This window comes from Protopterus annectens, chromosome 5.part0 (assembly GCF_019279795.1).
Source record: "Protopterus annectens isolate FY-2018-M chromosome 5.part0, PAN1.0, whole genome shotgun sequence".
Classification (NCBI taxonomy): domain Eukaryota; kingdom Metazoa; phylum Chordata; order Ceratodontiformes; family Protopteridae; genus Protopterus; species Protopterus annectens.
The window spans coordinates 1,448,832,098-1,448,847,275 of NC_056735.1; the positions used below are offsets into that span (position 1 = coordinate 1,448,832,098).

General features: G+C 43.4%; 1 protein-coding gene across 1 annotated transcript in view; it reads right to left on the reverse strand.

Annotated features, from left to right (window-relative positions):
• Window positions 1-15,178, reverse strand: part of LOC122801730 (DNA excision repair protein ERCC-5-like) — a 941,093-nt gene that overhangs the window by 391,174 nt on the left and 534,741 nt on the right. The window contains exon 11 of the mRNA XM_044071253.1: window positions 8,963-9,082. Within this exon, the coding sequence (XP_043927188.1) occupies window positions 8,963-9,082 (120 nt within the window). The remainder of the gene's footprint in view (window positions 1-8,962; window positions 9,083-15,178) is intronic.

Here is a 15,178-nt window from a genome sequence, read left to right on the forward strand (position 1 = left end):
AAGCATATGGAACTGACAATTTAAGGCCCTCATGGTTAGAGTGGCCGAGGTATATACCTTTTTTCCCCACCTTTCTAAGGATCTAGACTCTCTTTCGGAAGGTAATGGATTCTTAGCAGTAGAAGCCTTCATTCCCTTGGGACCCTGAGAAATGGTTTCTGGGTCAGCATTATGGCTTTTGTAAAGAAATTGGTGTGAGTTAGGAACTCTGTAGTACCTATCAGGCTTGACTGGGGCTGGAGGCAGGGAATCTGGATTAAGGCAAGCCTCCGAATAAACATCATCAAGTATGTCCAAGACAGGAGATATCGCCAGAGGTCTGTGCTGAGGTAGCAGAAGAAATTCTCTAAGCCTTTTCTTTGAATCTGAAAAATCCTGGCCTTCCCAATGGAAGTGTTCCCTCAAGGTATGCTAGGTTTCCCCGAATGAGAAATCCTCTGGGGGAGATACAGAAGGGATGGACTGTTCTGCATCAGAATCTTCAAAAGGGGAGTACGAATGCTCCTCTTCATCAAAATGTTCTGAAATAATGGAGCCCTGGTCAGAGGAGGGAGATTCTTCCTCCACTCTGGGTCTCTTGTCCGGTGGGGGTTGGGAACCCCTTATAAGAGTAATTAAATCCTCAGCCATTTTGAGCATCTGCTTTTTAGGCATGGGACCTGTAGATGGGCCCTGTGTAACAGGCCACTGGGAGTGCATGGCTGATTTAGACTTAGTAAAGGCCTTGATGGAAAAGGAAGAAGAAGGTCTGAAGACACCATGGGTGGAAGTAGATCTGTCCACATTAAGAGGCTCAACACTCACAGTGGCTTCGGTAGCTGTAGTCAGGGTGTGGGCCGAGGAACCTGCGGTCTCGGTTACAAAGGACACCGCCAGAGAAGTGTTGTCGGTAGTCAGGGGCTGCGTAGGTGCCTCACTGAGAACCGGACAATGTGTAGCCAGTTTTGGCGTGGTGTCGGTGGAGACCGCGGGCCTCGCATGTCGGTCTTTGTCCTTGCGTTTTTTGGACAAAATGGTAGTCGGAGTCTCCGACGACATTTTATAGTTAAAGGCTTTACCAAAAAAGTGCTGGGCGAACTCTACCCAACGCTTAATAGTGCATTTATTAAAGGTAGCACAAAAGCGACAGCCCGAGACGTCGTGGTCTGGGCCTAAACAAGGAATACAGAGGGAATGGAAATCCTTATGCGGTATTTGCTTCCCACAAGAAATACAATTGTTAACTTTGTCTGACATCGATCCGAGGCAAGAAAAGTTTCCCCAACGGGGTACTTAGCTTTAAAGAAGACTTTGGTTTCCAAATTTTCGTAATTTCAGGAGCTGGCCGACCGGCACTTGCGAACTGCTTCTGCTTCGGGCACCGCGCGGCAAAAAAGACTGAAGAAAATGGCGTCGGCAGTGTCTTATATACCCCTGTCGCACTGACGTCAGGGAAGAAGGCGACAACAACCGACGCCGGACCTAGACTTTGGAATTCGGCTGACCGAGGACCCGCCTGACGGCAGGAGAACCCATCTGTAATGACTGCAGCTGTATGTCCGATGAACATCAGTCTTGAGTAAAAACCTTGTCCTTTTTCCTGTTCTGGTACTGTCTGAATGGCCCCCATATCCATGAGGGACATAACCTGTTTCTGTGCCTCTGCCCATTGATTTTTTGGCAGATCTGGCCAACCATATGCCATTGGCAGAGTGTAGAAATGGAATCTGTATCCCTGTCATACAATGTTTAGTACCCACTTTCCTGGGTTATTAACTGCCAATTTTGAGCAAAAAGTGCTAATTTTCCCCCTATGGGTGCTGCCATAAGATAAGTGCTTGGTGTAGGCAGAGGGAAGTCATTGGGATTGCTTTCTGCAGGTATGCGCTTTATCTCCTCCAGATTTGGAGGTGGAAGCGCCCCAATGCTCTGACCTGTATGAATCTTGTGCCTGGTATCTGGAACCCTTAGGGCATCTGTATTTGCCCATTTGAGCTCTGTCTGACACAGGAAAGGACCAATATTTTGTAGGCCAGTGTCTACTGAATCTTGGTGGCTGCACTTGTAAGAAGTCTTTAACAGTTTGCATAGACTTAGCTTTGTTTTCCATTTTCATTAAAACCTCTTCTGCCTTAATACCAAACAGAGAATCATGCTGTAAAGGTGCATCTAGCAATTTAGCTTTAACATGATCAGGCAAACTTTGTTCCTTTAACCAGGCATGCCTCCTAATCACAGATCCAGCAACTGCGGCTCTGCAGGAGACCTCTAAGGAATCAAAACCACATTGTAAAGTATGCTTTCCAACTTGTTTAGCTGCATGCAATAATTCCTGCATTTCTTTATTTTCTGCACATTCTGAAATCAACATAATTTTCTGTTCCAGCAATCCCATAACATGTTGTTGGTACTTAAGCATATGAAATTGACAGTTTAAGGCCCTAATTGCCAATGTTGCAGATGTATAAACCTTTTTTCCCCATCTGTCCAGGGCCCTTGAATCTCTGAAAGAGGGGGGTAAGATTTTTTACTGTTGAGGCCTTAACTCCCTTTGGACCCTGTGAAATGGTTTCAGGATCAGCAGCAGGGTTTCTAAAAAAATCTATGTGAGTCAGGGACCCTGTAATATCTGCCAGGCTTACAGGGAGCCGGAGGTAAGGAGTCAGGGGTCAAGCTTGACTCCAAAAACACATCCACAATGTCTAAAACAGGGGGAATAGCTAAAGGCCTTTGCTGAGGGAGAGGAAGGAAATCCCTGGTCTCTTTTTTGATTCTGAGAAGTCTTGACTCTTCCAGTGAAAATGCTCCCTCAAAGTATGCAAGGTTTCTCCAAATGAATAATCCTCAGGAGGAGATGCAGATGGAATAGGCTCCTCAGCATCAGAATCCTCATAGGGAGGTATAGATAAATTCCTGATCAGAAGAGGAATCAGAAGAAATAGAAACCTGATCTGAAGATTCATAATCAGTGTCTTGCCTAGGCCTCTTATCAGGAGGGGGATGGGTACCCCTGATCAAGGTAATAAGGTCTTCAGCCATTTCGATCATCTGTTTTTTAGAGGCATAGAGGCCTGTGCACGTGGCTCATGCGTTTTTTTTTAGTTTTAGAAGTTGCTTTTGTCTTTGATTTTGCAGCTGTCGTCGGTTTGATATACAAATGTTGAGGTTGGAATACACCCTCAGAAGCTGGTGCCTGCTCAGCGACTCCGGACCCATCCGAGGGAGATACATCCGTCGGTCCAATACCCTGAGTATCTTGCGGCATGCCGGACTCCACATGGGTGTCGGTAGAGGCCTGTGACTCGAAGGTAGCGGGTATCAGGGGCTGCGAAAGCACCTCACTGAGTACCGGCAAACTGGTGACTGGCTTAGGAGAAGCTTCGTCGTCGGTTTTGTATCTCGACTGCCTTTCTCTGTCCTTTTCTTTGCATTTTTTATGCACTCCGGTAGTCAGATTGCTATCCGACGACATTTCTGGGTAATTAAATCTGTTTCCAAAATACTTCGATGTAAAAATATACCGACGCTTAATAGTGCGTTGGTTAAATCTAGCACAAAATCGACGGTCAGGCACGTTGTGATCAGGGCTTAGGCAAGGAATTCAGTATAAATGGAAATACTTATGAGGTATTTGCGTCCCACAAGTAATACAATTATTAACTTTTTCTGACATCGGTAAAAAGCAATGGGGTACTTAGCTTTAGTGAAGACTTTGGTTCTGAAACTCATACTCGAATATTTCAGTAGTCAGCTGACTGGCACTTGCGAAATGCTTCTGCTTCGGGGCACCACGCGGCAAGAAAGACTAAAGAAAATGGCATCGGCTGCATGTTTTATACCCCTGATGACCTGACGTCATGGAAGAGGAGACAGCAACCGACGCAGGACCCAAGACTTTGGAATTCAGGCCGACTGAGGGCAACCTGCCAGCAGATTACCCAAATATAATGACTGCAACATTGAAACACGAAGAACATTGCCTTGGTCACTCCTGGCTGCTTTGGTTACACTCTACTATTTATATTAGTACTGATTTTACTCATTATAAATTGGATGCCCTTGTAAGAGCCTGACAATAGTTGACTACTGACAGCGAGGTTACCTTATAGTCTGGGCAGAAGGGGTGTAGCTAGTAAATCTGTGCTAGCTTTTCCCAGGTGTGTGGGTGTGTGTGTGTGTGTGTGTGTGTGTGTGTGTGTGTGTGTGTGTGTGTGTGTGTGTGTGTGTGTGTGTGTAAATCAAATACTCAGGTGTTAGTGTGTCAGCCACTTGGAACTGGGACACAGTGCTCCAAAGTGAGTCTTGTTTGGGATCTGGAGAAACAGAGTTTCCAATCCCAGGTCTGGAGCAGGTTCTCTGTGTGCTCTTGGGGTAAATTGTTCTTGATGCAGTCTCTCATCAGTGTCAGTGGTGAGGACTGAGGCTCCCTGAGGCTGTCACAGTGTGGAAAAGCATACAGAAACATTATTGTCAAAGGAAAATAAAAAGGTAGCTGTTTTCCTGGCCTTATAGAATGGAGTCCTGGAAGAGAAGTTTGACAGTTGATTGTTTAGAAAGGAGGCAAAAGGGTCTACCTGAGGAATTTCCCACAGAATGAAAAAATCTTGGAAGACCCCCCAAATTCAGTTTCCATCCGTGAAGGTCTGCCCTGGTCCTGCTCAACTTGTCTGCCACACAGTTTTACTCTTATTGGCTGTAAGATGCATGTAGAGTGAGACTACACTTTAAAGCTATATTCCATGCTAACAGGACTATACCAGAAGGCCACATGATCAGCTATTTGCCTGTGGCTAATTCTTAAGCATTATGAATGATACTGCAGCCATGATCATTATGTTGAAAATCAGAACATTAGTGGTTTAACTGACCAGACTCACTCATCCATAAAAAAAAAAAGACTTCACACAGGCCATTACTTAGCTTTCCCCATACATCTCAGCTATGCTCAATGCATCTGTTAAGCTGAAGACATGATTCTTTGAGTGTCTCATGATGACTTAGCAAACCTAAGTATACTCAAGGTGCACAGCTAAGTACCAACCTATGATCACAGCTGCAGTATCATTCATAATGCTTAAGAATTAGCCACAGGCAAATAGCTGATCATGTGGCCTTCTGGTATCCCATTTTTTAGACAGTCAGCATATGGCATCTGCTTTAGGCCTGTGATTCTTTTAGTGTGGTATTTCTGTGGCCTTTCCAGCTGTTGCAGATGTCTTGTGAGGTACATACCAAACGGGGCATTATACTCTATAATGGGTCTAATGAGGGATGAGTACAGTGGGACAATGACCTCCTTTTTTCTGGATAAAAAGCCCTTAGTGATGAGGTGTGCCACATAGAAGGATTTCCCAACTGTTGTGGCGATGTGGTTATCAAAAGTGAGGCCACTGTCCACCTGTGTCCCTAAGTCTCTCATCACACTTTCAATGTTTAGTGTACTGCCACCTATGTGGTAATTCATGGGTACATGTTTTTTTCCAAAAGGGATAACAATACATTTCTTGGCATTAAGCTTGAGCCCATGGCTCTGGCACCAGGCATCTGTTTCTGTAAGGCCCTTTTGTAGAATATCCACATCATTTGAGGATTCAATAATGGCTCCCAGTTTGCAGTCATCTGCGAACTTTGTTAGCCAGAGTCCCTTAGTGTTAGCCTGTACTTCAGGGAAGTACATGCCAAACAAGAGTGGTCCAAGGACTGAACCCTGAGGTACTCCACTTGCCACTTCTCTGGAGCTGGATTTGGAGTCGGCTACTTTTACAGTCTGGGTTCTGTCAGTAAGCCAGTTGGCAACCCATCGAGTGACCTACGGATTTATGCCCAACTTAGTAAGTTTATCTATGATTCCAGAGTGGGGGATGGTGTCGAAGGCCTTGGCGACGTCCAGATAGGCTATGTGAACTGCCTTACCCTCATCCACAGCTCTGGACACTGATTCGAAGAAGTCAATCAGATTCAGGAGACAAGTTCGGCCCTTCACAAACCCAAACTGGGTGGGGTCCAGTGTTTGAAGGTTGCCAATGTCTTTGTTTATAAGTTCCATGATAATGCGTTCCATGCCCTTGCAGATCAGGCTTGTCAGACTGATGGGATGGTAGTTCCCGGGATCCAAGGCAGATCCCCCCTTGTGGAGTGGGAAAACTGTAGCTGTATGCCACTCAGTGGGCACGAAGCCTGAGGTGAGGCTATGATTAAACGTGACACTTGGGTGAGGTGCCAGTTCATTTTGTAGTTGATATAGTACACAGCCTGGGATATCATCTGGTCCCATGGATGCTGTATTCTTAGCTTTGGAGAGTGCGGCTTCTACCTGTGTGGCCATGATTATTGAAATTTGGCAATCTTTTGGTATTGAGATGGACCCTTTAGGGGGTGAGAGGGGGGTGAAGCTGGCACTAAATCGATTTTCCAGGATATTGGCAATATCCTTGGGGTCAGTATATTTAATGCCATTCTGCTGTAGCTCAGAGCAGATCTGAGCATTGCCATTTCGATTCTTGACATAACTATAGAATGCCTTGTGGTTGTCTTTGGAATTTTTGGCAATTTTATTTTCGTAACTAGCTTTTGAGGATTTTATGAGGGATCTCAGTTTCTTACTGAGGCTGGTGAGGGAGTTTTTTGCATCCTGGGATTTTCCTCTTTTCTGCAACAGTTTCTTCCTTCTGTTGTATAGTTTGTTTATAGCAAGGGACCACCAGATTGGCTTCTTTTTTTTTTGAAGAAGAGCATCTTGGTTCTATTTGGGATGGCACTATTCATGCACAAGTGGATGTGCTCGTACAGTGCCTTAGTGTAGGATTCAGCAGTCAAACATTCAGATCCCGTCTGCATGGGTGTCATGAAGTTTGTCACTTCTGACTTCAGTAGCATGAAGTTGGCTTTGGAAAAGTTTTTTAAGGAGGTTTCCTTACTGGGGGGTGTGGGTGGGATGTGGATGTCAAGGGTGATTTGCTTATGGTCAGACCTGACCAATGAGGGGGGTGACCACTGGTGTGGAGCATCTATCTCCCATGTTGGTAATGGCCAGGTCTAGGATATTGGAGCCCCTGGTGGGACAATGGATTAGTTGATCCAGGGCGTTGGAATTTATTAATTCCAAGAACCATTGGGAAAAGGAGTTGGTACCCGACTAGTTTTCCCAGTTAATGGCAGGGTAGTTGAAATCACCCAGTATTAGGGTGTTTGGTTGTATCTTAATATTTTCCAGTATGTTTAGAAAGGTGTAGTGAGAATTTTGGGGCATGGTGGGGGATCTGTAGCAAGCTACAATTTGGATTGCAGTCTTACCTGGAGAATTTCAGATGCATTGTGTTGGGCAACTAGCCTGGAGGTGTGAATATCCTTGGTGAATATGGACACTCCCTCCACCTTTAGTGTTTTGGTCTTGGTTTTGTGGCCGAAAAGTGTGGTAAGAGTTGCAGCCTGGTATTGCAGGGGTGCTCTATGGAGCCTTGAACCAGGTCTCAGTTACTGCACAGATATCGATGTTCTCCATTTTTAGGAGTGCCTCGAGAGACTTCTAGCATTGAGTAGCATTACCTTACCCACTTAGCCCCACTCTTGTATGCTCTGACTGAACAATCTAGGCCTGAAATTCTATTCTCTAAAAAAATTTATTTTGTTTGTTGCCCATAAAATGTTGGAAAAGGGTCAAAGAAAAATGGGCAATTACTGCTCGAGATGAGTTTCAGACAGAAGTTGCCAAAATTCACAAAAACACAGAAGAATTTTGAATATATTCCTCACTTTATCCCTGCAAACAAGGAGAATTACTTCCAGGGTGACTGCTATCTTGGCATCCTGTAACCAAATAACTGCCTTTCTCACAATGGAAGACAGGGAGTCCCTAGCCAAGGCAGGAATACTATATCACACTTCATTATGCTCTAATATCTTTTGAAAACTCATTAAGTTATTAACAAAGGTCCAGACAGCTGAAAACAAAAGTTGTCATTTTGTGATAGATGCTCCATGGAGGGAACACTATTGTGTAGTAGTGGCTGAAGGCAGGCTATCAGCTGCACTGCCAAGCTCATTTTTTCCCTATAGGTTCATAGGACAATAGGCAGGCACTAGGCTAGCTGCCCTTGTGGGCCACTTCCCTCAAAGGTGAGAATAAACTTTGTGGCCTGTGTCTGTGAGGCAAAGACCTTAACCATTATGCCAACGCCCAACCCATTTATCTCTGTATTAGAAGACCATCAAGCCTACTTCAATCTGTCTTGAGCCTATTCATTCCTCTTAACTGGATATTTCCAGTAGTACTAGGGTGACAGCCGATGAGAAGGGCAATCACTTAAGAACCACAAAGGTACTATGTGCTCTCATTAGCATAATGGCAATAAGGGTATTTGTATTAGAGCCGTTACCCTGCCTCTATTGGCTGATGTGAGCAACTGTGTCATCACAGGGAATCCCATGTTGTCCCCTGCTTGTGCTGCCACTTACAATATATGATGGATGCCTTCGCTAGCTTAAAAATTCATATCCATGTCCTTGGCCCTGGCCTTATGGTGCCATGATCAGTCGATCAGACCCACAACTCCATCCCCTCAGGATGACAGAACTGGTGCTGGCTGCTCAATCAACCCCCCCCACCCCCCCCGGCTAGCTACTCTATCTCCTGAGCTGTTAGCTGAACTTGGGTCATCCGAGTTACAGTCACAACTTCAATTCTCTATGGAACACAGCTGGGCTCAGAGCAAAACTCCTCATTACAAAACTAAGTGTTAAATGTGAACCAATGTAAATCACTGCAAACAGCCAGAATACTTAAGCATTCAGTATATAAGTAGGGTGTAATAATTACAACACAGAGAGCCCCAAATACTGCATTGCAGTCACCTAGTGTGCTTCTGAAGCCTTTTTTTTCTTTTCTAGGTAAAAAAGCATAGTATACAGCAGTATAAACTTATTAGGTTATATAAAATGAGTCAGCCAAAAACTACTGATGGCTAAAACACCATGCTATACATACCTGACATTCCAAGTACATCTGACCAGTGACAGTAGCTGCAATGCGTTCTTGCTGCTGCTTTTGGTGCTGAAGATTGCTTTGCTGGACAAACAAATTATTTTCCATGGCTTCAAGACCTTCCTGTTTTAAACAGAAAATGTATCAGAGGTGAAACCTAGCATTAAACAAGGCACTAGCAATTTATTTTTATAAATGCAGACCATAATTGTCTAAAAGCTTATTTACAAGGGCTTAATAACTAAATGAAAAGCCTACTACCCCTTAATTACTTATAAATTCTAGGCATAATGCTCACTATTCATTACCACTAAAAGGTACAAAAATTAGATTTTTAGTACAGCATTCAATTCACTCATTTCTGCTTGGCAACGGTAGGCAAAATGAGGTGTTGAATTCTTTACAACTGCCATTATAACTTTAGGCACATTTGTCCTCTCCGACACGATATTTTACTCAACTCTGCCTTAAACTTTTACTTACTAGCAATTTTAGCCAACTTCTTTGGCAGTAGCATTCCAATTGTAGAATATCTTCATAGTAAAGAATTAAAGAAATGCACCAAATAAACTGTTATCTGGCAAAATGTCTTTAACTGATGTTAATGACAGAGTAAACAAGTATTCATCCAAGAACAAAAGAACAGCACAAACTCTTGCACATTTTTTATGTGAATATACGCAGTATGTTTTTTTTTCTCTTTCGACTTTTACTGGTATAAACTATTTCTTAGTCTTTCACGTCTGCGTACATTTTTAATGATTTTTAAGAACCCTCTGCCATTTCTTATGATATATGTTCAATACTAATCCTTTTGTGGATTTACTCAAATTGTAGGAACTTTACTGCATCAAGTATCTGATGCTGATGTGGAGTAAGTGATACTCATTCACTCATTTTCTGACCTGTCTTACCGTATTCATGGTCTTGGGGAGCCATAGCCTATCATGGCAAGCAAATGTCATAATATTGGATGGGACAGAAAAAAATACACAACTACTGGCAATTAGACACTGCCAAGACATTAGGATATGGGAAAAAACAGGAGACCCTGATATGAAAACCACAAATACACAAGGACATGCAGACTTGACAAAAAAGCAATCCAGCCATGAACTTAACCACACAGCCACGCATTATGAGGTGGCAAAGCTAATCACGGTAACCCAGTGAACTGCCACTAAAAAATTAGTACACCCTTCAGAATGGCTTGGCAACATGTGACTGTATTCAGCATAAGATCACAGTCCTTCTTAACAGAGCACACGTGTTTCTAACTATCACTCATGGGACCAATTTACCTACACTGCCTCACCACAACAGGACTATCCTATAAAGGAATAGCTCTACTTCAATTCCACAGAGGTCAGTGAGGCAGAAATAAACAGACAAGCTATTCCTGAATACTTTTACTTACATACTGTGTAAAGATAAAGGAAATACATAAAATGTGATTGTCATAATATGTAAACATTTAATTAATGCTGCTATGTTTGAATCTGAGCTAACCAATTATGCAGCACAACATCATAGCAAGCAAAATATAAAAACAGCTATTTGTAAGTTTAATTATTCCCAGTTAAGCTCTATATAAATAGATCAAATAAAGTTTTCTGCTGTGCAGTAAATACAAGATGGAATTTACATTTATATTGTTTTGGGGTGCTGCTTATGCTGTACTATACTTGTTGGAATTTTAAAGTGTAGAGAGGTAAATGGTAATGCTTGGTGAACGTATGAACTGAGCTCCAGGTAGCAGCTTCTAGAATGTCTCTGGTGGGAACCCCTCTGAGAAAGGCTACAGAAGTAGATGCAGCCCTGGTGGAATGAGATCTGATCCCCTTGGGGATAGGTTTATCATGGTGCATATAGCAGAAACTAATACAATGGCTTATCCATTTGGAAATAGTCTGCTTTGAAATAGCCTTTCCCTCTGCCCCTACAGCAAAGGCCACCAATAGTGTTCAGATTTTCTTAGATATGTTGTCCTATTTAAGTAGAATCTAAGTTGTCTGTGTCCATTCAATGAATGCAGAATCCACTCACCCTTGTTCTGTGGATTGGGAAAGAAAGTTGGCAGATGAATGGTCTGATTAAGAGCCACACTGGATACCACCTTAGGCATTAAAGATGGATTGGTCCTGAGAGTCACCCTGTCCGGATGAAAAATAATGAAAGGCTCCACTGCCACAAGAGCCTGTAATTCTGAAATCCTTCTAGCTGAAGTGACTGCTAAAAGGAAAGCTGTTTTCCAGGAGAGAAAATTTAGGTCTGCAGTAGCAGCTGGCTCAAAAGGAGGGAGAGTGAGTTTTTCCAAAACAAAATTGAGGTCCCATGGAGGAGTTGGTGCTCTCCTGGGAGGTCTTAAATTTTTGGCCCCTCTGAGATACTGCTTTAGCAGAGGATCAAAGAAGAGGGGGGCTCTGTGTTGAAATGAGCTGAAATGGCAGAGGCATGGATTTTTATGGAAGAAAAAGATAGGCCCTTGTGAAGCATCTCAGTTAAGTACTGTAAAATCTGAGGAATATTGGGCATTGCTGTGCTTATTCCTTGGGAATGGTTCCAGGCATGGAATCTTTTCCGTTTGTCAGCATAAGATTTTCTAGTACTAGGCCTTCTAGCCTCCAAAATGACATCTATCACAGGTTTGCTGAGGGATGCCAAGGGTGAAATTAGTTTGATTAGCCACGCTGCAAGATTCAGAGTTTGGAGCTGAGTGTGCAGAATTTGGTAGTTCTGTTGCGACAGTAAGTAAGGTGTCTGAGGCAGGTGCCACGGAGAAAGGTGTGACACATTGCGCAAGTGTGGCTACAAGTGCTGGCAAGGCCAGTCTGGAGCAATCAGAATCATTTTTGGTTTGCCCTGTCTGACTTTTAGTAGAACTTTGCAGAGCAGAGGCAGAGGGGGAAAAGCATGATAGGTTTTTCCAGCTGAATGATAGAGCATCCACTTTCCAAGCTTTTTTGTGATGAATTCTTGTGCAGAATTTGACCAACTGATAGTTCTGGGGTGAGGCAAAAAGATCTATGTCTGCGCTCCCCCATTTGCATGTCAACATGTTGAAAACTTGTGGTTCCAATTTCCATTTGTGTGGTTCCATAAGATTTCTGCTTAGTTCATCTGCCATAGTATTTAGCTTTCCTGGCAGGAATTGAGCTTGTAGCTGTATTTGATAAGTCAAGGCCATGTTCCACAATGCCATGGCTAGTCTGCAAAGGGGGTAGGAATGTGTACCCCCCTGCTTATTTACCAAATAACTGTGGTGTTGTCTATCTTTATCATTAGTTGTCCTAGTCCTTGAAGACTTTCAGTGCATTCTGTACAGCTAGCATCTCTTTCTGATTGATATGTAGGTGCATTTGATTTGGGCTCCATTTGCCCTGAATGCACTTTCCTGCCAGATGAGCCCCCCAAGCATAGTCTGATGCATCTGTAGTTAGGGTTTGGGTGGCAGGGGGTGGACTGAATGGCAGTCCCTTGTTTTGGTGGCTGGTCTCTGCCCGCCATAGGAACTCTAGTTGCAGGCAAGGTACAATAGGAATCGTTGCTTCCAGGCTGTGACAATGTTGACTCCATAAACTTTTTAAGTACCACTGAAGTTTTCTCATATGCAGTCTTGCATATGGAATTAGAAGATTGCAGGAGGCCATGAACCCCAAGGCTTGCAGAATTTGTCTTGCAGATAGCAGGGTTTTTGTGGCCACCCGTTTGAAGTAAGTCACCAATTGAATTTGCTTTTCTGGTTTACGGTAAGTCATCTGGGCAGTTGTATTCAAGCTTGCACTCAGGAATGTAATTTTATGAGAGGGTACCAGTTGTGATTTCTTTTCATTCATGGTGTACCCTAGACAAGTTAGAACCCTTTTTACAAACGCCAGATGCTTTAGAAGAATGTCCTTGTTTTCTGCTTGTATTAGACAATCGTCCAGGTATGGATATATTTGAATATTTATTTGCCTGCAAAATGCAATTACTGGTGGCAGGCACTTTGTGAAAACCTTGAGCGCAGTAGATAAGCCAAAGGGCAGTGCAGAGAACTGGTAATGCAAGTAGCCTGCTTTGAAGCAGAGGTATCTTCTGCAAAATTCCCTGATTGGGATATGCAGGTAAGCCTCTTTTAAGTCTAGAGTTAACAACCAGGCATATTTGCCTAGCATAGGTAGTAACTGTTGAGTAGTCAGCATCTTGAATTTTGGAATGTCCAGAAATGTGTTTAGAGTGGATAAGTCCAGAATTGGAAGCCATGATGTGTCTTTTCTGGGCACCAGGAAAAGTCTTGAATATAAACCTTGTCCTTTTTCCTCTTCTGGTAATGGCTGAATAGCCCCCATGTTCATGAGGGACAGAACTTGTTTCTGGGCCTCTGTCCACTGATTTGGGGGCAGATTTGGCCATCCGTTTGGGATTGGCAATGTGTGGAAATGAAATCTGTATCCCTGGGATACTATATTTAAAACCCATTTGTCCTGGGTAATAAGTTGCCAGTTTCATGCATGAAGTGTCAGTTTCCCCCCCAAAGGGGCAGCTAAAAGGTAAGTGCTTGGTGATTGTAGAGGGAAGTCATTGAGACTGTTTACCATAGGGAGGTGCCTTGTTCTTTCCAGATTTGGAGGTGGAGGCACCCCATTGTTTTGTTCTAAAAGTTCCTTGCGACTGAAACCTGGAGTCTTTGGAATGTCTTGATTTGACTTGAGCGGCTCTCGAGGGGACTGGAAAGGACCAGTTCTTAGTAGGCCAGTGCCTACTAAATCTTGGAGGTTGCACTTGTAAGAAATCTTTCACAGTTTGCATAGATTTAGCTTTATCTTCCATCTTTTTTAACACTTCTTCAGCCTTATTACCAAAGAGATGGTCCTGTTGTAAAGGAGCATCCAACAATTTTGCTTTAACACGGTCAGGCAGAGTTTGCTCTTTGAGCCAAGCATGCCTTCTTAGCACAGATCCAGTTACAGCAGCCCTGCAAGAGGCCTCCAAGGAATCAAAACCACATTGCAAAGTATGTTTTCCAACTTGTTCAGCTGAATGTAATAAATCCTGCAAATCTTTATTTTCCGCACAGTCAGAGATTAACATAATTTTCTGTTTAAGTAGTCCCATGATATGCTGTTGATATTTAAGCATATGAAACTGACAGTTTAAAGCCCTGATTGCCAAGGTTGCAGACATGTAAACCTTTTTACCCCATCTATCCAGCGCCCAGGAATCTCTATCAGAAGGGGTAGGACTTTTAGCAGTAGAGGCCTTAATGCCCTTGGGACCCTGAGAAATGGTTTCAGGATCAGCAATAGGATTTTTGAAAAGGAATTTGTGGGAGTCAGGAACCCTGTAGTATCTGGCTGGCTTACAAGGAGCCAGAGGCAGGGAATCAGGAGTTATACTAGATTCTGAAAAAACATCATCAACAATGTCTAGAACAGGAGGTATAGCCAAAGGCCTATGCTGAGGAAGAAAAAGAAAATGCCTAAGTCTCTTTTTAGATTCAGAAAAATCCTGACTTTCCCAATGGAAATGTTCCCTTAAGGTATGTAAAGTTTCCCCAAAAGAAAAATCCTCAGGGGGAGAAGCAGAAGGAATGGAATCTTCTGCATCAGAGTCCTCATAAGTAGGAATAGAAAAATCCTGCTCATTAGAAGAGTCAGAAGAAATAGAATCCTGTTCAGAAGATGCAGAATCAATGTCTTGCCTAGGCCTCTTGGAAGGATGGGGTTGGCTACCACCGATCAGAGTAATACAATTTTCAGCCATTTTGATCATTTGTTTTTTGGGCATAGGGGCCTGCACATGTGGCCCAGGCGTCAGTTTTTTAGACATAGATTTAGATTTTGGCCTTAGTTTTGAAGATGGCGTCGGTCTAATATACAAATCTGTAGGCCTGAAAACACCCTCAGAAGCCGGTGCCTGCACAGCAGCTCTGGACCCATCTAAGCTAGAGACATCCGCGAGTTCCATAATTGAAGCATCTCGCGGCATATCAGACTCCGAATGGGTCTCAGTAGAGGCCTGTGAATCAGAAGTAGCGAGTATCAGGGGCTGCGAAAGCGCCTCAATGAGTACCGGTGAACTGGTGACTGGCTTAGGAGAAGCGTTGTCGTCAGTTTTGGACCTCGATGTCTGTCTGTCTTTTTCTTTGCGTTTTTTAGGTATTCCGGTAGTTGGATTGCTAACCAACAACATTTCTGGATAATTAAATCTTGAGCCAAAATATTTAGAAGCAAAAAT